Source organism: Bactrocera oleae, chromosome 4 (assembly GCF_042242935.1).
Source record: "Bactrocera oleae isolate idBacOlea1 chromosome 4, idBacOlea1, whole genome shotgun sequence".
Classification (NCBI taxonomy): Eukaryota; Metazoa; Arthropoda; class Insecta; order Diptera; family Tephritidae; genus Bactrocera; species Bactrocera oleae.
In genome coordinates this window covers 69,155,359-69,179,550 of record NC_091538.1, presented here as the reverse complement: position 1 = coordinate 69,179,550, position 24,192 = coordinate 69,155,359, and the positions used below count along the sequence as shown (strand labels likewise).

Sequence of the window (24,192 nt, the reverse complement as noted above, 5' to 3'; positions counted from 1 at the left end):
CACTAACACGCCAATATGTCCATTTATATTCGTATATTATTTTTTTTAATATCCTCGTGCCATTGCTTTGTTCCTCGTTTAATGTGAATATTGCTGTCGCGTGGAAGCGTTTAAATCGTGCAGAAGACCGTTAATCCTTGTGTTGAAAATCGTATTGTTGGCAAATTACCATTCTCCCCGCTATCCTGCGTCTCCGCATTCTTCTTTATACTTCAGCGTGGAACACCCTTTGAAGATAATCACGTACATACATAGACACCCGTCGTACAATAACAAATGAAAGGGTGTCAGCTTAGCTGACTTTTGATATTGCCAAGGATATTATTTACAGCGAAACATATTAGAACAGCCAAAAATGTCAAATGATTTTTCGGAATGAACGAGCGAATGAATGAAATGAAGTGGAGCATACACTGAGACTAAAAAGAAACAAAAGCCCCAATACAAGTATATTATAAAACCAGGAATCAATTTAAAGAACTTTTCTTTTTCTGATAAACCTTTCCAAGCATAACGTTCATATGTCAGAAATAAAAATTTTAGTGGACTGGTCCTCTCAATTCTTAAGGAATATAACATATATTACTCTGACTCTTGAAGAATCGAAAGCAACTAAAAGAAGCTCAAGTTGCCTGTTGAAAGCCTTGTATTAGAAACAGTTTTTCGAGCTCGGCTCTCTTGGTAAAAAATTTACATGTGAACTCAAGTAGAGAACATACAGATACCGCATTAAAAACCGCTTGCTGTTCTATCTCTCTCTTTCACTATGGCAAACTATGCGATTTACACTAGTTGTTGTTCGGTTCGCTACTCTTCAAGGTTTGTCGAATTGTGTTATAATTATAATCTTAAGTTTGCCACGAAGTTTGTAACAGCCAGAAAGAAATATTATTTTTTTTTAAAGAAATCGTATCTATATAACCTCAAATTTTGCTCAGTGTAGCCAAAGCTTATACTGATGTCCGCTTCAAATGTTATGGCGATGTCTTTTACCACTTTTACTTCGATTTGGTGCGTACAAAACTTTCTCGACCCTTGATTGTTGTAAGTTGTTGTCATTATTGTTGTTGTAAGCAATTCGAGATTTGTCAATGAGCAGTGGAGAAATGAAAAATGACAATTGTAAATAGTCACGACCGAAACAATGCGCAGCGATTACCCAACACAGCTTCAGCTTTCCAAGGATCTGAAGTTTGAGCGACAGCATGACTGAGCGACAATCCACATTGTGCGAGGTCACCTCATCTTCCGCCGCATTGGCAGCCACCGAACGCTGCTCAAGGAGGGTAGTTGCCAAATATTGGCTTGCGACTACTGCTTTTGATTATGTTGATATGTGGGCTGGTCGTCTGCTGGCTCAAACAATTTCGCATGCTACGGGTCCTGCCGGGAGAAGGATGTGAAATGAATGAAATGTGAAATTAAATGATAAAAGATGCTCTAATGCGTCGACTGCACATACACACAACAACAACATGTGAAGAGCATAGAGGGGGGGGTGTGAATATGTGTGCGCATGTGTGTTTGCATGACGCAGCGTGCTTGAAGGGAAGTTGCGGCGTATGCATGGACCATGCCAAAGGTCGGCAAGCACCTGTTTTATTAAAAAGCAAATAAACGTCGACGAGTGTCTGTGAAGCGGCATTGCGAGCGCACGCCAAGTAAGAGACATCGAGCTGCGCACAAGGACATCAGTCCTTCAATTGATGTTCGCCAAGGGTTTGGGCTGTCAAGTGGTGGTCGGTTGTATAGCATAATAATTGTGCATATTTGGCTTTTTAATAAAACCTAATCGTCATGGCATCGCTTCATCAACGCACAACAACCGGGTGTTTAGCGGTGGCAGTAGAGCGGAGCAAGATAACTGCGAGGGGTGTTTCGGATGTGGTTTGGGTAGCCATATGTATATTTATATGTATGTATGTATGTGTACTACTCGTACTTGGGCAATGAAATTTAATTAAATTTCTAAACACTTAATATATCTGTATATGTAAGTAATTACGCATATAACTATGTGTGTATGTATGTATGCCTTTAGATTTGTAGACATGTACATCAATACACACCTGTAGTACATTTACATTTACAATTTATGGCGAAAGTGTGGCGAAAATCTTTGTTTTGACCGAACACGTGTTTTTTTTATTATTTTATTTTTTATTATTTTTTATTATATTTTTTACCTTTTTAGCATAAGATTAATAACTTTCTGTTCCTGTCCTGTTGATATTAAAAATTGTCATACAGTCGTATTAAATATTAACAACTCTTATGAAATTCAATGGAAAGAAAAAGAAATATTTAACATCGGTTGCATCAAAGCTATAATAGCCATCACAAATAATGTTTCCATTCAAGAACTTAATACTGATCGTTCAGTTCGTATGAAAGCTATATGCTATATTGGTCTGACACAATTTGCTACAATGGTTCCGACTAATGAGCAGTCCCTTGGTGAGAAAGGGTCGTGTACAAAATTTCAGATCGATATTTCAAAACTGAGAAACTAGTTCGCGTATATACAGACGGATGCTGATCATTTATATACATATATTATAAGGTCTCCGACGTTTCCTTTTGGATGTTACAAACTTCATGGCAAACTTAATATACCCTGTTCAGCGTTTAATAATAATTTCTGTTTGAAATGCTTGTGGTACAAATATTTTTTAAACAATAAAATAACATTAACTTCGCCAGCGTTTCTTCAATTTCGGAGTATAAAGAGATCTTCATTATGATTTTGATCGGTCAGTTTGTACCTCAGTTATATTGTTATATAGTGGACCGATATTTATATATAAATATACTTTATATTTGCTGTAACTCTGCAAGAAATCAAGAATATACCAAAAACTTATCAGAAGTACTTTGAGCATTGAAAGATGCGATGGCAAAAAATTATATTGAAAATAATAAATCTAAATAAATCAATATAGAATAGAGTTTTAAATTATCGACTTTCACGTACGTCAATAGCAAACCATGAAAACCATTCGTTATATTTACATACATATGTAGGTATGCACGAATCTTGACTCAATACTTTCCATTTCTAATATAATATAGAAATAGCTCTCAGCTTTTTTCTCTTTCTATGTACGTCAAAGATTCTCCAATTAAATATTATATTATACCTATAATATATACATTATTTGCTACCAATTTTCATAATACGGACTTTGTTTAGACAACTTAATTGTATAAAAAAGGTAAAGGTTGATAACCCGATTAACATTTTAACTGTAATTGTATATTTTCTGATATGGAAAGGTTTAAACTTTTTTAGTTTGATAATCCCATCGTAACATTTCTTTATCTTATCAATCCAAATTTCTATCAACCAATACTCTAACTTTTTATCTTTTTATTTAAAAAATAGTCATCTCGCATACCACATACATACCATATTCCGTGCATATATATTATTTGATCTATTTATATTTTATTATTCTGGATTTCAGAAAGAAAAATTACAAAATATAACCAATAAATAGTAAATAAACTTTACATAATTTTATTTTTAATTACTTTCGTACATATATAGGTAGTAATATTTAATCCAAGAACCAATCACTTGTTTTTTGAAATTTTGTAACTTAAAGTTTAACAAATTAATCGAAAAAGTATTGTAAATTATATACATATTATAAAATGTAAAGTAGGCCAAATTTTATTAATAGATTATAAAATATTAATTTTTGATAAGATAAGAGATTTTTCAACATAACTTCTATATTGTCATAATTTTCCGATATTGTCTCAAAAGCCACTCTATAAATTATCTAATGTTCTCATAAAGTGATTGTGAAATAAATTGAACTTTGCTTTCCACCTGTAAATGGCAGAATAATGCAAGTCATGAAAATAACTTACGTCATGCTCAAACTGTTAATATTGTGGTACCAATAACAAGAAAAAACGTTAATATCGACTACACCGAAGTTATAATACCATTTAAGGTATAAAAGATATTTAACTTGATTTTGATCGCTCATTTTGTATTGCAGCTATATCCTTAAGTGCACCGATGTCGGCGGTTTCAGCAAATTTGTAGCAAAAAAAAAAACTGAACAAAGAGTTACTTTGAAATTTTGTGATTCCAATGGAATTACGGTTGCCGAATCATTGAAAATGTTTCAGAAATGTATTGTGGAGTCTACTTTATCACGAACACAATATTTTGTATGGCACAAAACATTCAGTGAGGGTCGGGAAGTCATCGAAAACTTGTCTCATGCGAGTCGTACATCCACTTCTATTAATGACAATCACATGGTAAAAGTTAAAGAAACAGTGCTTGTAAATCATCGTGTTGGCACCAGAGATATAGCACATCTTTAACGGATCGACTCAACACATTTTAGTTAAGGGCTTGGGTATGAAGCGTATTAACACAAGACTCGGATCAGAATACCAGAATCTTTCAGTCCTGTTCAAATTTGATCAGATTGTAGACATACTTTATGGGGTCGTCGACATTTCCCTCTGTGTGACTTTATGACAACCTTAATATACCTTGTTCAGGGTTACATGTGTGTGCGTGTATGTGCATGTGATATTTGTTCACAATCCATATAAGAAAATATATGCACGGGTACTTTCGTCTTTAGTAGTTATATACTTGTACATATGTATTTAAATAAAATACTGAATATGATAACCGACGCGATAATTACTCTTGGAAAAGAGCAGAGCCGGCAAAATTTCGCATAAAGACCGTAAATATTTGACGCTAAATGCAATAGGTAAGGAAAAATATGATAAGTTTCACTTATTCACAATTTTCAGCACGCACAGAATAATCTTATCAATGTACAATACTTCACACTATCCGTGACCGCCAGTCAGCAAATACTTCATAAACGAGAAATCATTTGTATTATTCAATTAGTTGTTAGTACAACGTTGACAATCACATAACGGTTTTCGACATTTAAAATAATATAAAAACAAAAAAATGGGAAAAATAGAGTTGTACGCAATTGGTGGAAGCGCGCCGTGTCGTGCTGTTTTGCTTACACTCAAAGCGTTGAATGTGACATTCGAATATAAACTGTTGAATTTAATGACTGGTGCGAATCGAACACCGGAATATCTCGCCATTAATCCACATGGCACAGTACCAACATTAGTTGACGATGGAGAGATACTCACTGATTCCCATGCTATTACCACATATTTGGTTGACAAATACGGCACTGACAACTCACTATATCCAAAGGATCTAATCCAACGCGCCAAGGTCAATCAAGTTTTATTCTATGAAGCCACCGTCGTTTTCGATCGCACATTCCTCAGTATTAGCAACGCTGTCTTTAATAATAATAATGTGATTCCATTTGCCAAAATCGATGCCATCTATAAGGTATACGAGCGTCTGGAGGGTTTTCTGCAAGCACATACATACGTGGCTGGCGAACAGCTAACGGTTGCCGATTTTTCACTCATCGCCACAATAACCACCTTATTTACGTACGCCGAACTCGATGCGGGTAAATATCCAAAAATCGCTGAATGGGTTAGACGACTGGAGGAGCTGCCGTACTATGCCGAAGCGAACGGTGTTGGATTGAAGCAATATAATGATTTTGTAAAAACAGTTGGTTTTAAGGTTTTACGTTAATTAAAAGAAACCCTGTGATTAATAAGTGAAAAAGTGTCTTTCAATGTTATTTAAATATATGCTAGATGTGTTTTAGTATTTCACTTTGAAAATGTAACCTACAACTAAAATTGACATTTTCTTGGTTCATGAGTTATGAGTTACAAAAATATACTTATGTATGTACTTATATGAAATTTAGGATATGGTGCCCATAAAAATACCTACATATCTACACTTCTCTATGTGGAAAATTATAAATTTAATTAAATTAAATTTTTTAGTTTTGACAGCGTTCGTTCGATTTTATTGCCAAAGCAAAATACCCAGAAAGTCGACTCAACCGAAACTCGAGTACATTGAAAGAATTGGCGTTGAAACTTACACATACGCACTGTGTAACTGATAAGCCCATTACGTAAGGAAGAGAGTAGCGATTACACGTACTCAAGAATTTCGATTAGATTTGTGAAGCTCATAGAAACTTTAACTGAAATCTCTAGTAGAGCTCTTCGGTATTTAACCCGTGGCTTAACCGATTGTTGGATTGATAATTTGGAGGGTACAGATTTATTCGCTGCCCTAATCTGCTCCATGTACATACACAAGTATATATATATACATAAGCAATCCAAATTTTCAAAATTATTAAAGCTTGCATACATATGTAAAAATGTATATTTGAATATTCACAAACATTTTTTTTTACTGAATTTTACAAGAAAAACATACAAAAGTCTATTTGTCATTATGGACGTAAAAATATTGTCTTCGCGTTTAATAAAGCATTCGAATTATTATTTTTATTTTCTTGAATTCAAACAATTAAACATACTCCTCTTTCAGTTTGTTGTCTACTTTACACTTCTACATTTAGATTATTTCAAAAACATACTTGAAAAAACTAAATAAACTTTATAATAATCTTTCCATCAAAATTATGCGTCCAAAACCAAAACCAACTTATGGCCCAGCCACATACAACTTTCATCGCTATGCCTGACAATTCATACCATAAATAATTTTATAACGAAGCAAAGAAAGCAACGGTAACTCACAATGAATGCTTTGCATTCAGTGTTTCTCTTAAATAAAAACGTCGACTGTTGCTTGGCAAAGCGTAAACAGATGAGAGTTCTCCAACATTTCGCTTCGGCTTGCTGCGTTGCGCTTAGATGTGAACGTAAGCGTACACCGAAGTTTCCTGTCAAAACAAATGTCTGACGTAAAGCAAAGCAAAAATTCTATGTTAATTTGTCAATTATGACAGTGTTTATCGATAGCGACATTTATCATTTCTCGATACATATTGCACTAAAAAAATTTTGATTATCTCTATTTTAGAAATGCATTGCGGAATCAAAAATTTAAATAAATTTATTCTAAATTAACAATTAAAAAAATAATTCATGTCATGACACAAATAACTTTCCTTGCAATTAAAAAACTTTGCATTGAAATTTTTTTAACCTTTGACAACTTGCAGCCCTGGAACGAAATTTATTTTGGAACGCTTCCTTTTGCAATATATCGCTGAAATCAATTTAGTGAATATCACAGTGTTGCTTTTTTGCTGTCAATATCTTATTAAATAAACTACTTAATAATTGTCACATTAAAATAAAGTTTTGTATACAATTATTAAACAATCAAATAAAAAATTCAATAAATATAATTACAAGATACTTGCTGCATATGATCTTAAATTACTATTGTAGACTTCTGTATGCAACACAATTTATTATACTTTACATAATATTTCCACTCTTATAATTTCTACATGAAAAATTTGTTTTTAATTGTCGAAACTATAAAATATTTTTGTTTTCAAAATCTTGCAGTTAAACCGAATTATCGTTTGTTCTGTCTGTCGCTTAGTCAAATACATTTCTTGCCAAAAAATAACATTCGTTGCAACTTGTCGAATAGGAAAATAGTAGCAATTGTGCATTACCTGCAGACACTCTGGTTTACTCGTTTGTTTCGTTTGCTTCGCCATCAGGTTCGGTGACAAAAACTAATTTCTTCGTTTTTGCCTTTGCCTTGGCTAGTGAGTTTCAATTTTTGTGCATCGGTTTGCAGAAAAATAAATTTTTATAAGAAACGGTAAGTGCATTTATTTTACTTCAAATTATTTATATTTCCTGTTTACAATACTAATTCTTATTGTGAGTGGAAATTAAGTCGTTATTGCGCTTAAAACTAAATGTGAAAATAAAATCGAAGTTAGCAGACTTGTGGACATGAGTTTTTCATTCGTTTCTACGAGCATTGCATACATACTTAAATATTCTTTATATGCATATAAACTACTGTAAAACGCGATTTTAACTGAATGCAAATCGATTATTAGCAAAAATTTATACTACAGTGAATTGATCTCGTGATTTTTAAATTATGGATTTTTTATGTTAACGAATTTTATTCTTTAGTATAAAGAAAATTCGGGCTTTTGAAACAGCGCTGCCAACGTCGCTGTCGAAGTCTGTTAGCCTCGCAAAACAATGCCAATGAATCACACGAACGTCGTCGCAACCAAGATGGCGACGACGTCGATGTGTTGTTTTGTCTTGTCGCGCGCCCCGCAATATCTTCCATTTCTAGTATACATACAATAGGTAGATGCACATTTACTTACTCACGTATAACTTTTTCATCTTTTTTCCCCCATTGTAATTTATTGTGTACATGGGCCACATGCTTTTATATATCTACATAGATACATGCATATATTGCGTTTAGCTTCACTTGTCTGATTTTCCGTTTTTAATCTTTGTTACCTACCCAAGACGCATCTTGTTTGTAAGATGTATCATGATGCGACGACATTGCTTTTATCACGTACTTTACATACATATATTATATGTATGTATATATTTATTTGAAAATATTTTCCTTTAAAATACATTGAACTGTATTTCGTCGTAATTTTGCGATATTTGACCTCTCTTATACTCGATTGTTTTTACAGTCATAATTTGTTATCTGGTCGCAATTTCTTGGGTTAAGCCTCAAATCTCCGTTAATGCATGAAAAAGCTCAAACATTCCAAAATGGATACGAATGTTTTGTGGGGGAAAGCAGACGTCGGGGCAGAAAAAATGACGACAGCGTCGCAGTAAACGGCAGTGGCAACGGTAATATCGCAGCAGCAAGTGCAAAGTGAAAATTAAACGTCGCTTTGCTCAAGTGAAATGAGACGGCGACAGCACAAGTCTGAATTGAGGTCGAAATCAATTTAAAGCTCTGTAGTGACCATCAATTTGTATATGTTTGTATTATATTAAAATTGTATGTGTATGTATGTATGTACATAAATAAAATATACAACAGCGTTAGACCAGTGCTCGTTCGAACGTTACTTTACGAAAATTAATTGTAAATATGCTAATTATGCTTTGAAGAATTTACTGATAGATCCAAATTTGAGGTTACAACAATTGAATGATAGCATAAAAACACTGAAAATCACCCTCGAAACGCGCATGTACGACGTGTCTTGCATCTATCTACTTTTTTCATATATGAACCTTACCCCTTGTGGGGGTTTTTGTTCTCCTTCAGTGCTTACACACATCGTTGACGTTGAATTTCTTTGTGATGTCGATCTATGAACAAAGAAAGTTCATAACGAATAATTTACTCTGAAAAAACTTTAAAGCGACAACAAATGAGTTGAGAGCATCGGTGTCGTTATGAAATAACTTGTATTATTGTCAAATTCTTTGTGGTAACGTGCAGGGTGTAGTCTTTTCTTAAATACATATGTATCTAGTATATTCAAATCGACGTTTTATGTGGCCTTAAGATTGACATACAAATTATCTTTGTTGCGTGATGTTGCATTGTAAATTTCTGTTGGGTACAGTTCTGGAAATTGTGAGCCTTTGCTATTCCTTTAAAATTTTGATCAACAAATTTTTATTAAATTTTAGGTATACACATGAAGAAAAATTATGACCTGTTATTCTTTTTCTTCTTAGTTTTGCATATATTAGCTTTAAAAAGTCTGTGTGCACAAATTAACTCAATATCCAAACAACCAATGAGTAATCATCGAAAAAATTCCAACTTTTTTTTATCATTAGGTAAATAATTAGTCTAAAATTTTAGAAAATGTATGCATTTTTTCTAAGTAACACCTCCAGCTCAGTAATAATTATTATCTAAAGAACTTTAGTTTGTGTGGCAACACTTATTTCATGCTATTTCAAGGGACATGATTCTACAAAGAATTTACTGCTTGAATCGTCAAATTATTAAACGCAGGATGAGAGAACCTAGGTAGATGGAAAAACAATACCAACAAGCAGCAGTAGCAGCGAAATCAGCTGCTTTAGAAGCGACAGGAACTGGGAGTGTAGGTAGATAGACGAACATACCAAAGCAAACCGAGTACTTTTAAAACAGGTATAGAGATAAAGTGCAAAGTGAAATGAGTAGAATTGTGACTATGTATTGTTATTGTAGTAATTTTGTCGGACGATTCAAAAACTTGTACCACAATTTCGATGGATAACTAGTTTATTGTTGCTCTTCGTAGTGTACTGTTCATTAGCTAAGAGTTAAAATTTTAATAATTCACCATATTGTTAAAAAATATACATTGTAGAATTAACGCTTTCGGAAGTTGCTGTGCAATTAAAGAAATCGCTTGAATTTTTTCTTCCACCAGTTTCTACCTTAAATGCTCATTTGAAAAGGTTGATAAAAAAAATGTTAATACATATTTATCAGATATATTTATGTAATACACACATTTAAATATAACACCGATGCATTTAATTTGAGCACAAAATTATTAACCAATATTTTTCTTTTACTTGCAGAATAATTTCATATACAAGGCAATTGACTTTGAAGAAAACAACATAATTTTCCAAGAAAGAAAAGTTTTAAATTAAAAAACCCTTGTAAAGATATCATAATATTATAAATTGTGGAAATCGCATACCTGCGATTAAAGTAGTGAAAATTTGTAATCACTTACAACTTGTTTGCGTCTTCATTCGTTACAAATTTTACGTTATCGGCAACCGTGAGTGTGTGCGTGTGAGTTGAGTGTATCGTTTAAATCTCCAGTCACACAGTGGGTCAATCAGCCAGTGATTAGACAGTTATCAAACATAGCAGTTCATCTGAGCGAACTAAGCAAAACATATATATATATATAGAACACCAAAATATTTCCTTTTCAAAAAGTAGACGAGCTTTATTGATTTATCAACGAAGCGCGACGACATCAGACAGTTACGTCAGCAAACGTCGTGTTAGCTAGCTGTAAAGCAGAATTTAAAATTCTTTACCCACAAGTTAACGAAAAAGTTTTCATCATTCCTCATTCAACGCTTAGTGATCACTTCTTGCAGCCTTACGACGACCCAAGGCAACGTTGGGATCAAACCAGCGAACGTTATTTAGGCACAATAGCGCAGGACAGGATCGTGAAATCAAGCACCATTGAGGGAGGCAGCAGCACCGGTGACACCAGTATTGGCGGCAGCGGTTTACACCTTGCAATAACGGCTCATCAAACTGATACTGAGCGTTTTAACGACAATTCGTGTAACCGAGGAGGAGGAGGCGGCGGCGTTAGCGTCAGCTGCGGCGGCCAAACCCCGCCCACACCAACGGTCGGAAAAACACTGTTAAATACAAGTCCCAATCTTTTGCCGATTACCACTGCGTCGGATACTTTTAACAATTTGAAAAATTTAGTCAAGATTGATAAGGGTTCCAGTCCAACAAACGGTAACACCAATAGTGGTGGTAGTAGTTATCGCCCAAAAGGCAATAACGTTGGTGGTTATAAAAATAACAGTAACCTTGCCCATACAATCGGTGTTTCTCCAACATCTGCCGACGAACGTGGTCTAATTTCCGGTAACGGCAGCGGTTCATCTGGTTCGGGTATCGTTGCTGGGGGGCGTGCTGGAGCAGGAAGCTCTTCGGGATATATTAGTTCAACTTATAACAGGAATTCCGCCAAAATTCGTCAATACGATTCGGACGTAAGCCCACGACCTCGACGAACTTACCAGGGTGACTCGTCGTCGTCGCGTTACTATAACAAGAATAGTGACACTTTGGGACAGGGCCCCAAATCAGTTGGTACTAGCGGTAACGGCACTCTAAGTGGTGCTGGTATCGGACGTGCTATCATAGGTAACGAAGGTAATAGCGGACGCGGCTCATACAACGCCGACGGAAGCAATAACAGACGTTATAACAATCAATCGACAGATGGCGGCTACAATAGTGCTAATCGTAATATAAACTCAACCGGTGGCGGAGGCAACAGCTATCGCCAGCAGCAGGCCAACCGTTACGAGAACAGCAATGGGCAACAGCGGTCTTATGGCAATTCCACAAATGCCAACTACAACAGTAATTATTCAAATAAACAAGGCTATGGCTCACGTTCTGGCTACAATGATGGAAATGTAAATGCGCGATCAAATCACCGTGAAGACTACGGTAGCAACAACTATCGAGAGTACGACGACACACCACGTTCACGTTATAATACTGGAAATAACAGCAATTCTAATAGTCTTGAACGCAGCAACAACGGGCGATACAAGCCCTCTGAGCAGGGTAACGGAAACGGCCATATTCCGTCTGCCTTAAGACAAGGCGGTATTTCAATAGAGGATCGTTACGATCGTGCTTCTAGTTCGGCTGAAGTCGGTCGAGCTTATAGCAATCGCACTCCACCAATTCGTGGCGGAAATGCATCTGGCACCGGTTCAGTACCAGGTGCACAACACTCTTCAACACCAACTTCGATAAATTCAGCGTCATCGTCGTCACGTGGCATATCACCCAACTCAGCTGGCGCCACAGCCGGAGCACAGCACATTTCACCATCACCCACGCCACCACCTCCATCTGCAGGTCGCTGGGTGCCACCATCTTTGCGTCCACAACATGGACTCAGTCAGACCGAAAAGAACGATGCTGTCTTCAGAAAGGTTAGTAATATAATATTTTTATGTTTATACATTTTGGTTTATATAAATTTTATACGTTTGCATTAAGGTTCGCGGTATCCTTAATAAATTAACTCCAGAGAAATTTCAAGAACTTAGCGATGAATTGTTGAAACTCGACTTAAACTCCATTCTCATTTTAAATGGTGTGATTTTGTTGATTTTTGATAAAGCTCTAGATGAGCCGAAATATTCGTCTATGTATGCACAGTTATGCAAACGACTCTCCGAAGAAGCTCCATCTTTTGAAAAAGACCCCAACAGTTTATGTACCTTTTTACGGCTGCTCATCGCTGTTTGTCGTGACAAGTTTAATAATCGCCTCAAACGCGACAACACCGACGGTGACAACAACAATCAATTTAACAAAGTACATCGACCAGAGTCACAAGCAAATCTTGGCGAAAATGATACCGATGAAGAAGAACGCCGTCATCTGGCCAAACAGCGCATGCTGGGTAATGTTAAGTTCATTGGTGAACTGCACAAATTGGATATGTTGTCAACAAATGTCCTGCATCAGTGCATCATGGAATTGCTGGACAAGAAGAAGAAGCGTTCACCCTCACAGCAGGAAATGTGCGAGGACATGGAGTGCTTGGCACAGCTGCTCAAAACGTGCGGGAAGGTCCTGGATTCAGAACAGGGCAAAGAGCTGATGAATCAATATTTCGATACATTGGAACGCCGATCAAAATCGACTGACTATCCGCCTAGGATACGCTTCATGTTGAAGGATGTCATCGAACTGCGTGAAAACAACTGGATACCCCGTAAAGTGGCGACCACTGAGGGACCCGTGCCTATTAAGCAGATCCGCACCGACGATGATACAATTATTCGTACACCGTTCGCACAGAGGAATCGCGATATGCGCAATAATGATCGCGACGGTGATAGCTGGATGAATCGTTTCCATATAAATCTGCAACCAGGCTTTAATGATATGTTTGGTAGTTTAAGCGTAACTGGTGCTTCGCCGATTGTTTCACCGTGAGTTTTTCATATTATTGGGCGCGTTATTGCATATTTAAATGCAATAATAAAAATGTTATTTTTTGACTTTACAGATTTGTTGGTAATAACTCCAATCGCCCCTATAATGGACGTGAGCGCAATCAAGGTGGACGCGATGGCAACAATTACAACAATCGTTACAATAAGCACAATAATCAAAATAGTGGATCCGGTGGAAATCGAGAGGACGGACGAGGTGGCCGCAATGGGCACATGGGACGAGATGGTGACTCATCTGGTCCATCACATTATGGCAACGGCGGTGCAAACTCGCTGCTTAACAGCAAAGAACTTGCACCACGCTTCAAACGAAATTTGATGTCGACCAATCAAGATCCTGTGGAAAATCTACAAATGCGACCTGCTGCCAACTCGCTTCTTTTCAAAGCTGCGTCACAAAATCATAAACTGCCAGCAATGTTGCCAATGTCGACACCGCCAACTGGTAGCACTGGCTTCGGTAATAGCAGTTCCAGTCGAGGTGGTGCTCCCAGCAAGGATCAACTGTCTAACATACAATATCCGTTACTTGGTACCCCTACTTCGCACATAATAAACCCAGCACGCCCTTCGTCGACTCCATCTGCCGAATATGATAGTGAGAAGAGTGTTCAATCCGCCAGCTTGGGTTTAACTTTGGCGAGAGGTCTAAAAGCTACTTCTTCCTCGCCAAACTTCGGTGCAGCGAACAATGCTACCGGCGAAAAAGGAAACCCTATCGACAATAATACAGATTACCCCAATATGTCGGATGCTGTTTACAAAAAACGTAGCTCCACACCGGTAGATCCACAACAGTTGGTCACTAAACAGGGTTCCGTGGAGAAGATTGCTGGCGCTGGTGCGAATAAACAGAAGAAAGATAAAGCTTTTAACAAAGAAGAAGTTTTGAAGAAAACTACCACTTATATTAAAGATATTTTCTTCTACGATTCCGATGACGATGAGGATACAACTATCACTGACTCCCCAGTTAACGACCAAGAAGGAGATCACAATGATAGCGGCGTTGCTAGCTCGAACGCCAGCGATAGCATCCATGGCAAGCAATTTACTAATCTAGTAGATGGATTTTTGGATCTCAAAGTGCCTGAGAAATGTATGAAGGATGTCTGCATCAATATCATAATGGATGTGCTGGAAAAACCCGAAGACAAGTATTTGAATCGTGTAATCATATTCTTACAAGCATTACGTAAGCAATGCAATATCAAGCCCAATATTATATTGGAAGTTTTTAAGCAAGTTATTAACAAAATGAACGAACGTGAAGCTTTAAATCCGCGCATTGCCACACATGTTGCTGGCCTGTTGAGCCGCGCCGTTGGCGATGCTGGTCTACTCAAATTGACCGATATTGCCAACTACACAGACAACGGTCAACATTATCCGCTATTTTTGCTCGTGCTGCAGCAACTGCACAAGTCCATTGGCAAAGAACCGTTGGCGGAGACATTCCGTGAAAGTAAAATCGATTTGATGAACAGTTTACCGGAAGTGGATCGCAATAAGACACGTTTAGCCGAAATATTGGACGATCGCAACTTGGCTTTCCTCTATCCGTTGCTCAAAGTGCAGGCAGAGATGTATAAGCAACTCACTAGCGATCCAAATCCCACAGCATTCTTTAAGTGGATCAAAGCCAATGTCGATTCCAAATTCTATAAAGATGTTGGTTTTATTAATGCACTCATGACAGTTATAGTGAAATATATAACACAAGTAAGTACTAAAATTTAACTGTTATTTAATGTGGAATATATTACCAACTATTATTATTTTTTTGTTTTAGGAGACAACTCTAGCAGAAGGTACAGACACTAAGAAGCATCCAGATCGTGCCACCATCGAGAAAGAGGAATCGTTGCTACTCAAATATTGTCAAATTCTGCAAACATTCCTGGGTGGCAGTAACGAGCTGCAATTGATTGCTATTTATGCACTACAAGTTTTTTGCTATAATGAAAACTTCCCCAAAGGTGCGTGCGCAAATAAAACCATTTAAATAACCAAACAGTATTTTCACACTTAGCGGTACGGTTATTTAATTTCTTTTTTGTTTTATGCTTAGGTATGCTTTGCCGCTGGTTCAAATATCTCTATGAAGCTGAAGTAATCGAAGAGGAGACATTTATTTTATGGAAGGAGGAAATTTCAGACAAATACCCTGGCAAGGGAACTGCATTATTCCAAGTTAACAATTGGCTGACTTGGTTGCAAGAGGCCGAATCTGAGGATGACGATGACTGAATTTAGCAAATCCATTAACGCAATAAATAAAAAACAAAATATATTTAAACACAAATTATTAACCTATTAAACTGATAGATAACAAACTAACAAAAATTAAAAAAAAAATTTTAAAAAAAATTAAAAAAAAAAAACTTTCGAAATGAATAATGCGTTGAATCGTTCGTTAGCACATTCTGAAAATCAACACTCCAAATTAAAATAAAAAAAGAATGCTGCATGAAGGCAAAGATAATCACATGCACGCTATTTGCAACAAAAAAAAATAATAATAATGAAAATTAGAATTATAAAATATATTAATAAAACATGAACAAATTAAGCAAGCATAAAAGCGACAAAAGATCAGACTTCAGAAACTGGGGACGAAATGAATGATAATTTTGAACATAAATTTAATACACTTATTGTACTGTACTCCAGTTCTATATTTTTTCTCTCGATACTGCAACAATTCATTGTGTGGAAGAAAACAAAAACAATTTTAGATAATTACCAATCACACTAATTTTCTTAAACTCGATCTTCAACGCTCAGTAATTTTTTAGCAAATTTATTTCAATATAATCTCTGAATACTACGACTTTATTTCTTATTTTAAAATGAATAAACAACAAAAACAAAATATTTAATAAAAACACATTTTACTTAAATAGTTTAAATTCGTTAATAACTAAAAGTTTTTGCGTAAGAAAATTGCAAAGCAGTGCAGGAAAGCATATGGCGCAAATAGGCAGACAAAACAAAAACTAGCAATAAAATGTAATAAATAAATAAAATAAATCGAAACTGCTGCCAGTACACTTCCCTTTGTAATCTATTTCTACTAAATTTGCAATGTGTCCGCATAACGGCTCGAGACATTTTTGTGAAATTTTTGCCAAATTAGTGTTAAACTTTGTGATAAATATCGCAAAAACATGGCCAGTGTAAACAAAAACATTTGCAGAAAACATGAATGTCCAACTGATACTGAAGAGAATTAATGCAAAACAAAACAATATATTATCCGAATTGAACTTTTAGAAGAAAAGTCGAAATAAAGCGAAATAACAGCTGCCGCAACGAATTTATTGTTGTTTTATTATAAACTGAACATGCTAAATTAAGTTTGTCACGAAGTACATATGTAACACCCAGAAAGAAACGTCGAAGACTATAAAATATACATAGGCACATATATATGTATGTATGTATAATTGATCATCGTGACGATTAGCCAAGTCCGTCTGTATATACACGAACTAGTCTCTCAGCTTTTGAGATATCGATCTGGAATATTGCACACGTCATTTGTCGGAACCGCCGATATCGGACCACTATAGCATATAGCTGCCATGCAAACTGAACGATCAAAATGAAGTTTTTGTATAGAAAACTTTTTTATTTGATAAGATATCTTCACGAAATTTGGCACGGATTATTTGCCTTGGGGCAGTGGTACAAGCTCCGAATAAATTGTTTACATCGAACCATTATAGCATATAGCTACCATACAACATGCATGAAGTCGTTGTATGGAAAACTTTTTTATTTGTGAAGGTATAACCGTAAGGTTTTTCTTCTCTTTAATTATGCTTTAAACTGGGTTTTTGACTGGTCGAATCATCTGAGTCGAGGGAAGTACCTGCTCAGCTGCCAATGTTCAATCTCCGAGCGCATTATTGTTAAGAATATTCATTACAGATTTCGTCCAACCAAGCGTTTTGATAGTTTCACGAAGAACTGTCTTGCGCCTCTGATAGATTTCGGTAATATGCTGGTACTAGTGCGAGGAGAAATCAAGGCACGTAGAGCGCATATTTTTTTCTAATAGAGGTTATTGTGCCACTCGCTCTTTACAGTTGTGTTTTTGACAAGAGAAAGTTTTTTATAAATATCCATCAGATGCTTGGAGCTTGGAGCTTTGTGCAAACTTTTACTCAATCTTTAGCGGAAACATACACTAACTTCACTTTTTAAATATATTTCAGTAGTGGAAAGAAGGTTGTAGGTATTAATATCAATATAACTTAAATATTTCTTATGACAAAGTGCAGAATTTATTTTTAATCAATGAGTATAAACATTGGCTTATAAATACAACTTTACATTTTGCAACAAACAATAAACAACAAATGAATGTATAATAACAAATTTGAATTGTCGACGAATCGCCAGAATTACATACAAATCCAAATGACTCGCGCACTCTCACTGCCTACTACTTTTGATTTCTTCATATGCTTTCTTCCACAGCTTTTCATACTGCTTCGGCAGTTTGCTGTGCACCAATTCCGCGTATTCCTTTAAAGCGGCGTCAGAGATTTCCGCATAGTAAGGAAGCGCCTCCAAACGCTTCAGCCACTCCGCCAACTTCGGCCACTTGTTACTATCGATAGCTACAAATGTGGCACTTAAGAGGCTCACCGTCGAAACGATGCTGAAATCGGCGATGGTCAAATTCTCACCAGCCATGTAGGTGCTTTTGGTGAGAAATGTTTCTAGCAAAGTGTAGGCATTTCTTATTTGCTCGAACTTCTCTTTTGGTATATCGATGACATTCTGATGAAAGAGTGGACCGGTGATTTGCTTAAGACAAGTGGAAAACAATGTGACTGCTTCGTAGTATAAACGATGATCCACCACGGCGCGCGCGTAAAAATCTGCTGGATAGAGTGTGTCATCCTTGCCATACTTGCGCACCAGATAACCGGCAATGGCATGAGAGTCCACCAGTATGTTTGTATCATCCTCAAGCGTGGGTACTGTATGCTGAGGATTCTTTTCTACAAATTCCGGCTGCATTTGTTCTTTGGCAAAGATGTTCACCTCACGAAATTCAAAGTCTAAATCGAGCGCTTTAAGCGTGAGCAAGACGGTTCGTGTGGGTGCACTCTTTTTGGTGCCATACAAGATCAATTTCGACGACATTGCTTCGAAACAGTTATTTTTAAAAACACTTTAAAGTCTTAACAAAGGCAAAATACCCGTAAGTCTGCTTTCTCTGCTGGCTGGCTGTTTACACCCACTGCACTAAAGCGTTATTGTGGCATTGACTGACTAAATGATCACGTACACTCATTTATATCTGTACATGCTTCCCAATAATTCTTCCAGAGCATTTGATTCTCCGTTGCGATAAAAGCTTTGGGGCATATAATGCAGATAAGATACGTTTCCCCGTGCTTAATAATGACGTCAGAAACTTGTTTTATTAGCCACACATTCAAAACTACATTGTTTGTTAATTTATTTTAAAGAGGGTAAAAAAAATAATAATAAATAAAAGACAACAGACAACAGATCCGACTACATTCAAATTATTTTATTTTTAAATTGAGGAGACAACAGTGACTACAACGACTGTTCACCTGTGTGTGCGTCACTTAATCCTTAATTAATTTTAATTAGAGAAAAGCTCTAAGTTTGACGTCATTTTGTGGACGCATTAACAGTTAACCTTTATTATTTATTTATTTGCATATAAGTATATCCAGTTATGTGTCTTGAAAAGGTAAAAATATGCTTTGATGCATATTTGATGCTATTAAAAGCTTTGCTTCGTAACGTTAGTGAGTGTATGGTTTTTCTGCTATGGAAAGTGATCGGTAATTTCACTATACCTATGCACACGGCGTGAATAAGCTTTTTATAAGAATCCAATATAAAGCTCACATCTAGTGTGAAATTAAAAAAATAAACGGGTTTTCATATTTCGTTCGGTTTAACCTTTAACAATAACGGTCTAAAATTTTAATTCAATATCTCAAACAGTTTTTGAGTTACAACCTTTTAAAGTAGAGCCGCTCAATTAATCAGCTCCATCAGTTTAGTTTAACTTTAACACTTTTTTTTTTGAAACAGTATTTTCGAATTTACCAATGTGATTACTAGGAGACAAATGCTTCGATCACTAATAAATACTTGCACTCCTACCAGTTTTTGCTCTGATCAAAAATCAATTTTGGCAGGTTAAAATCGACCAACATTTTGGGTAAAACATAATTTTTTTTAAACACCACTATTTTGTCAAATAAAATTTTTTTGTTTTGATCGTGGATTATTTTACGCACAATATCTGCTAGTGAGAATTTTTTAGTTTCGTCTACGGTGAAGGCCGAAATCCCTGCAGCAGTGGAATACCTTTTTTAGTGTCGTCGAAAAATATTTGATTTTTTTTGTTTAAATTTTTTTTATTAATTTATTTAATTATTCTTAAAATATGTATAAATATTCCCTAAAATTTTAAAATAATTGTACAGTACAGTAGTTGTTTTTTGAATTCCTAAAAATCGCCTTTTTTAGGCTGTCACAAGTATGCACCTTGAAACTGCTGGGTTCTCTTTTTTCTGTAATCATTAGGCTTTCAGAGTTTTGATTCCCCTAATATTTATGAATTACATAATACTGGGGGTATAAAACTAAACAGACAATGTAACAGTAAAACCCAAAATTGCCACTATTAAGTATGTACTGGTATTCTATCTTTCCTTTACCGTAATCCAGCATCGCACGCTACAGCAAAAATTGGAAGATTTTTATGAATAGACTCCACTCCACAAGACTTCCAAATTTACTTTTTTATTTTATCGACGATTCGTCATTCCAAGTGGCTACGCAGATTCTAAGAATGTAAACTTTTTTTTCTTCAGTCGTCTCTCAACAGGCACGTAAAACTTTATTGCGAACAAAGTCGCTTAGAAGAAGATTTCTTCTTTCTGTTTAAATTTTAATACCCAAACAAATTTTAAACTTTAAACGCCCTTTTGAAACTTAACTTGTCTACTTGTATATTTATGGATAAGAAGATACTTATTCTCGATACAGCTTTTGAGGCGAGAAGCACCGAAGAAATAGAGATCAAAATTCTTCGATACAAAGTTTTTAAAATATTGCCTCAGTTTGAGACACTTCCTATAGGTCAAGAACCGTTAAAATAGAGTTTTTGCTGTCGGAAAATATCTATAGAGAGTATGTTCTATGAGCATGGGACTGAGAGAAGGGAGAAATTTCATATTCCATTTGAAGACAACGAAAACTATTGCTTGAAATGAGAGCTGTGCTTCAGAGCCGTGTAGTCGTGGTTCAAATCTATTGTACAATTCAATAGTAAGAATAGTCGGAAGAAGTAAGTAATTTTTAGTGCAATACTGTTTAAAAGACACATACTCGTGTATAGACGCTATATACGTTTCCAATAAGCAAGTGAAGTTCAAAAATTTCGAAAAATAATAACTTTTTGCATTTTTCTTTTTGAATATATAGCAATTATTGGTACACACTGTACATTTATCATAATTCCACCACAATCAATGTGGAAATCATGTGAGTGGATGTCTCTATTTATATTTTTGTCATTCCTCTATTCTATGGTAAAAGATCCGTTAGTTAACTGACATTCAATAAAAAGAAATCAAAAACAAACGAAAATTAAATTGCTTCAATTAAGAAAACCGGTGAAAAATGTCAGGTATTATTCTATATGGCCACGACATCAGTCCACCGGTCCGCGCGTGTTTGTTAACGCTGAAAGCACTAAAACTGCAATTTGAATACAAACATGTAGATATTTTGGTGGGTGAACAATTAGCCGATGACTTCATCAAGCACAATCCACAACACACTGTGCCCACATTGCATGATAATGGCGTCTGGTTGTGGGACTCGCACGCCATCTGTGGCTATCTTGTCGACAAGTATGCTAAGGATGATTCGCTATATCCGCGAGATTTAGTCTTGCGCGCACGCGTCCATCAGCGACTCTATTTCGATGCGAGCATACTCTTCATGTCATTACGCTGTATCACTCGACCGATGTTCAAGAGCAATGTATCCATCGTACCGCGTGAAAAGACACAGGGAATCATTGAAGGTTATACTTTGCTTGAGAAGTTCCTGACAAGCGGTGCCTATTTAGTAGGCGATTGTTTGACCATAGCCGATCTTTGCTGTGTTGCCACGGCAACGTCGCTGGGAGGTGTGATCGAATTGGATGCTACAAAATATCCCAAAGTGAGCGCATGGATGGAGCGCTTGAAGAAATTGCCATACTACGAGGAAGCAAACGGTTGGGGATGCAAAAGGTATATGGACATACTTAAGACACGTCTCACTGCCATTGTGTCCTGAATAAATATCCTTTTTATTTACTTAGATGTAATATTGAAATAAAGGGTTGTATGTTAAGCTCATATTAGTATTTTAACTAAGGTTAATTATTTTTGTGAAGGAAATATAAAAGGCTTTGTTATATTAAAATTATTGGCTCGTGGTATTTTTTATACCCTAAACAGGATATACGAAGTTTGTAACACGAAGTTTGTAACACTAAGAACGAAACGTCGGAAAACCGACGTACGAGCGTAAGATGAGTCCATAAAGCCATGTCCGTCTATCTATATGTATATACGTGAACTTGTCCCTTAGTTTTTGAAGCTGCTGATTTGTCGGAATCGCTGATATCGGATCACTATGGCTTATAGCTGCCATACAAACTGGCCAAATTAATTTCTTGCATGGAAAACTTTTTTTATTTAACAAGATGTCGTCACGAATTTTTACATAGATTATTGTCCAAGGCAATACTATAATCTCCGAACATATTGTTCAGATCAGACCGCTATAGCATATAGCTGTCATATAAACTGATCGATCAAAATCAAGATAAAGATGTTTTTATACAATCGTATGCTATAAAAAGTGCACCTGTGAAGGGTATTCTAGCTTTGGTGTAGCCGAAGTTAACGTCTTTACTTGTTTTTTTTTACATTTATTTTGGTACCTTAAGTGAAGGTAAAGTTATAATAATAAATACGTCAAATGTTTGTAAAATATGGTTGTGTGTTGGAGCTTCTCCGTATGTTAAATCGTTTGTTTTGTGTTATTAAATAATACATATATAATTCCACGAACTACTCGCTTTCATAACCAACTCACTTTATATAAAACTTTAAACAATTTAATAAATTGCTTTAGTTTGATTACTGAATTGTTTGCTTGCAAACTTCTTATCATTCTGAGTGTTTGTATTTAATGCACATAGATAAGACGCATATAACATATACAATAATATCAAAACTCTCATCAAATTGGCGAAAAAAAAGCGAATAATTTGCTTTCAGCAATACACACACTTTACATACATATGAATTTCTCTACAAATAGGACAAATTTATGACAAAGCTTTCAGTCGAAATTTAGCACAGGTGGTGGCCAGATGTGATTTTAGTTCAAAATTATATACATAGACATATATTTGAAATGAGTGAAAAAATCGCCCTCTACGGCTTCGAAAGGAGTCCACCGGTACGCGCCGTTTTACTGACACTGAACGCTTTGAATTTGAAATTCGAACAAATAACGGTGGATACACGTAAGGGTGAACAATATTCTGAGGAGTACTTGAAAAAAAATCCAGCGCATACAATTCCATTACTTGAAATTGATGGCAAATATATATCTGATTCTCACGCCATCATTGCCTTCTTAGCTAGCAAATATGGCAAAGACGATTCGCTCTATCCAAAGGATCTATATCAACGCGCCATTGTCGACCAACGTTTGCACTATGAGACAGGTGTTGTCTTTCAAGAAGTAATGAAACAACGTTTGCGTCCATTATTTTTATGTGAACTGCCACAAGCGGCGGCTGATGAAGCAATTAAAGCCGTTTGCGATGTATATACTGTGCTGGAGACTTATCTCAACCAAAATAAATATATGGCTGCTGATCATTTAACCATAGCTGATCTCAGTCTCCTATCAACGGTTACTGTTATGGATTTAGTTGTGCCTGTGGTGGCGGAAAAGTGGCCAAAATTGTCAGCGTGGTTGGTGAAATTGAAGCAGTTGCCATATTATGAGAAAGCAAACACCAAAGGTTTGAAAGAACTGAAGGAAGCCTTTAAGCCGGCATTGGCGAAGTATAAGATATAAGATATAAGAAATAGATAATATTTACACATTGTATACTAAAATATGTGCATTGTTTTAAGAAATCTTCTTTTACATCAAAAATCGAATAATTTTACCGATCTGACTTTTGCTTTATATTCTTTGAGTTTTTATACCCTTAACAGACGGAAAAGTTAGAGACCCTACAAAGTGTATATAGAAATAGTAAGCGTAACGAGCTTATTCGATTTAGCTACATATGTTCGTCTGTCTGTATATATATATTCTCAGTTTTTGAGATATCGTTCAAGATACTGCTGATTTGTCGGAACCGTCGATAACGAATACAAACTGTTTGATAAAAATAAAGTACTTGTATGGAACACTTTTTTATTTGACAAATTATCTTCAAATAATTTAGCATAGATTATTCTCCAAGGCAACGTTACA

At 35.8% G+C, this 24,192-nt stretch overlaps 5 protein-coding genes and 1 long non-coding RNA gene across 6 annotated transcripts; 5 read left to right on the top strand and 1 right to left on the bottom strand.

Moving 5' to 3' along the window:
* The first annotated feature begins 4,839 nt into the window (after positions 1–4,839).
* Positions 4,840–5,662, top strand: LOC106620898 (glutathione S-transferase 1). The gene has a single exon (XM_014239553.3). The coding sequence runs from the start codon at positions 4,964–4,966 to the stop codon at positions 5,627–5,629; it is 666 nt and encodes a 221-aa protein (XP_014095028.1). The 5' UTR covers positions 4,840–4,963; the 3' UTR covers positions 5,630–5,662.
* Positions 5,663–7,323: 1,661 nt separating this feature from the next.
* On the top strand, positions 7,324–10,797 carry LOC138856986 (uncharacterized). Its single transcript, XR_011395967.1, has 2 exons — positions 7,324–7,714; positions 10,438–10,797. It is a non-coding gene; the product is annotated as an uncharacterized lncRNA (long non-coding RNA).
* A 30-nt stretch (positions 10,798–10,827) lies between these two features.
* NAT1 (N-acetyltransferase 1) lies at positions 10,828–16,936 on the top strand (the record flags this gene model as incomplete). Its single annotated transcript, XM_014239547.3, has 5 exons — positions 10,828–12,582; positions 12,650–13,593; positions 13,671–15,339; positions 15,410–15,596; positions 15,689–16,936. Coding segments are annotated over 5 exons (4,734 nt in total), but the record flags the coding sequence as incomplete, so codon positions are not given.
* A 950-nt stretch (positions 16,937–17,886) lies between these two features.
* GstE10 (Glutathione S transferase E10) lies at positions 17,887–19,121 on the bottom strand. The gene has a single exon (XM_014239552.3). It carries the CDS (start codon positions 18,778–18,780, stop codon positions 18,061–18,063), a length of 720 nt encoding a protein of 239 aa, XP_014095027.1. The 5' UTR covers positions 18,781–19,121; the 3' UTR covers positions 17,887–18,060.
* A 2,096-nt stretch (positions 19,122–21,217) lies between these two features.
* On the top strand, positions 21,218–22,110 carry LOC106620900 (glutathione S-transferase 1). The gene has a single exon (XM_014239557.3). It carries the CDS (start codon positions 21,313–21,315, stop codon positions 21,976–21,978), a length of 666 nt encoding a protein of 221 aa, XP_014095032.1. The 5' UTR covers positions 21,218–21,312; the 3' UTR covers positions 21,979–22,110.
* An 837-nt stretch (positions 22,111–22,947) lies between these two features.
* On the top strand, positions 22,948–23,878 carry LOC106620904 (glutathione S-transferase 1). The gene has a single exon (XM_014239560.3). It carries the CDS (start codon positions 23,110–23,112, stop codon positions 23,782–23,784), a length of 675 nt encoding a protein of 224 aa, XP_014095035.2. The 5' UTR covers positions 22,948–23,109; the 3' UTR covers positions 23,785–23,878.
* The last annotated feature ends 314 nt before the right edge of the window (positions 23,879–24,192 follow it).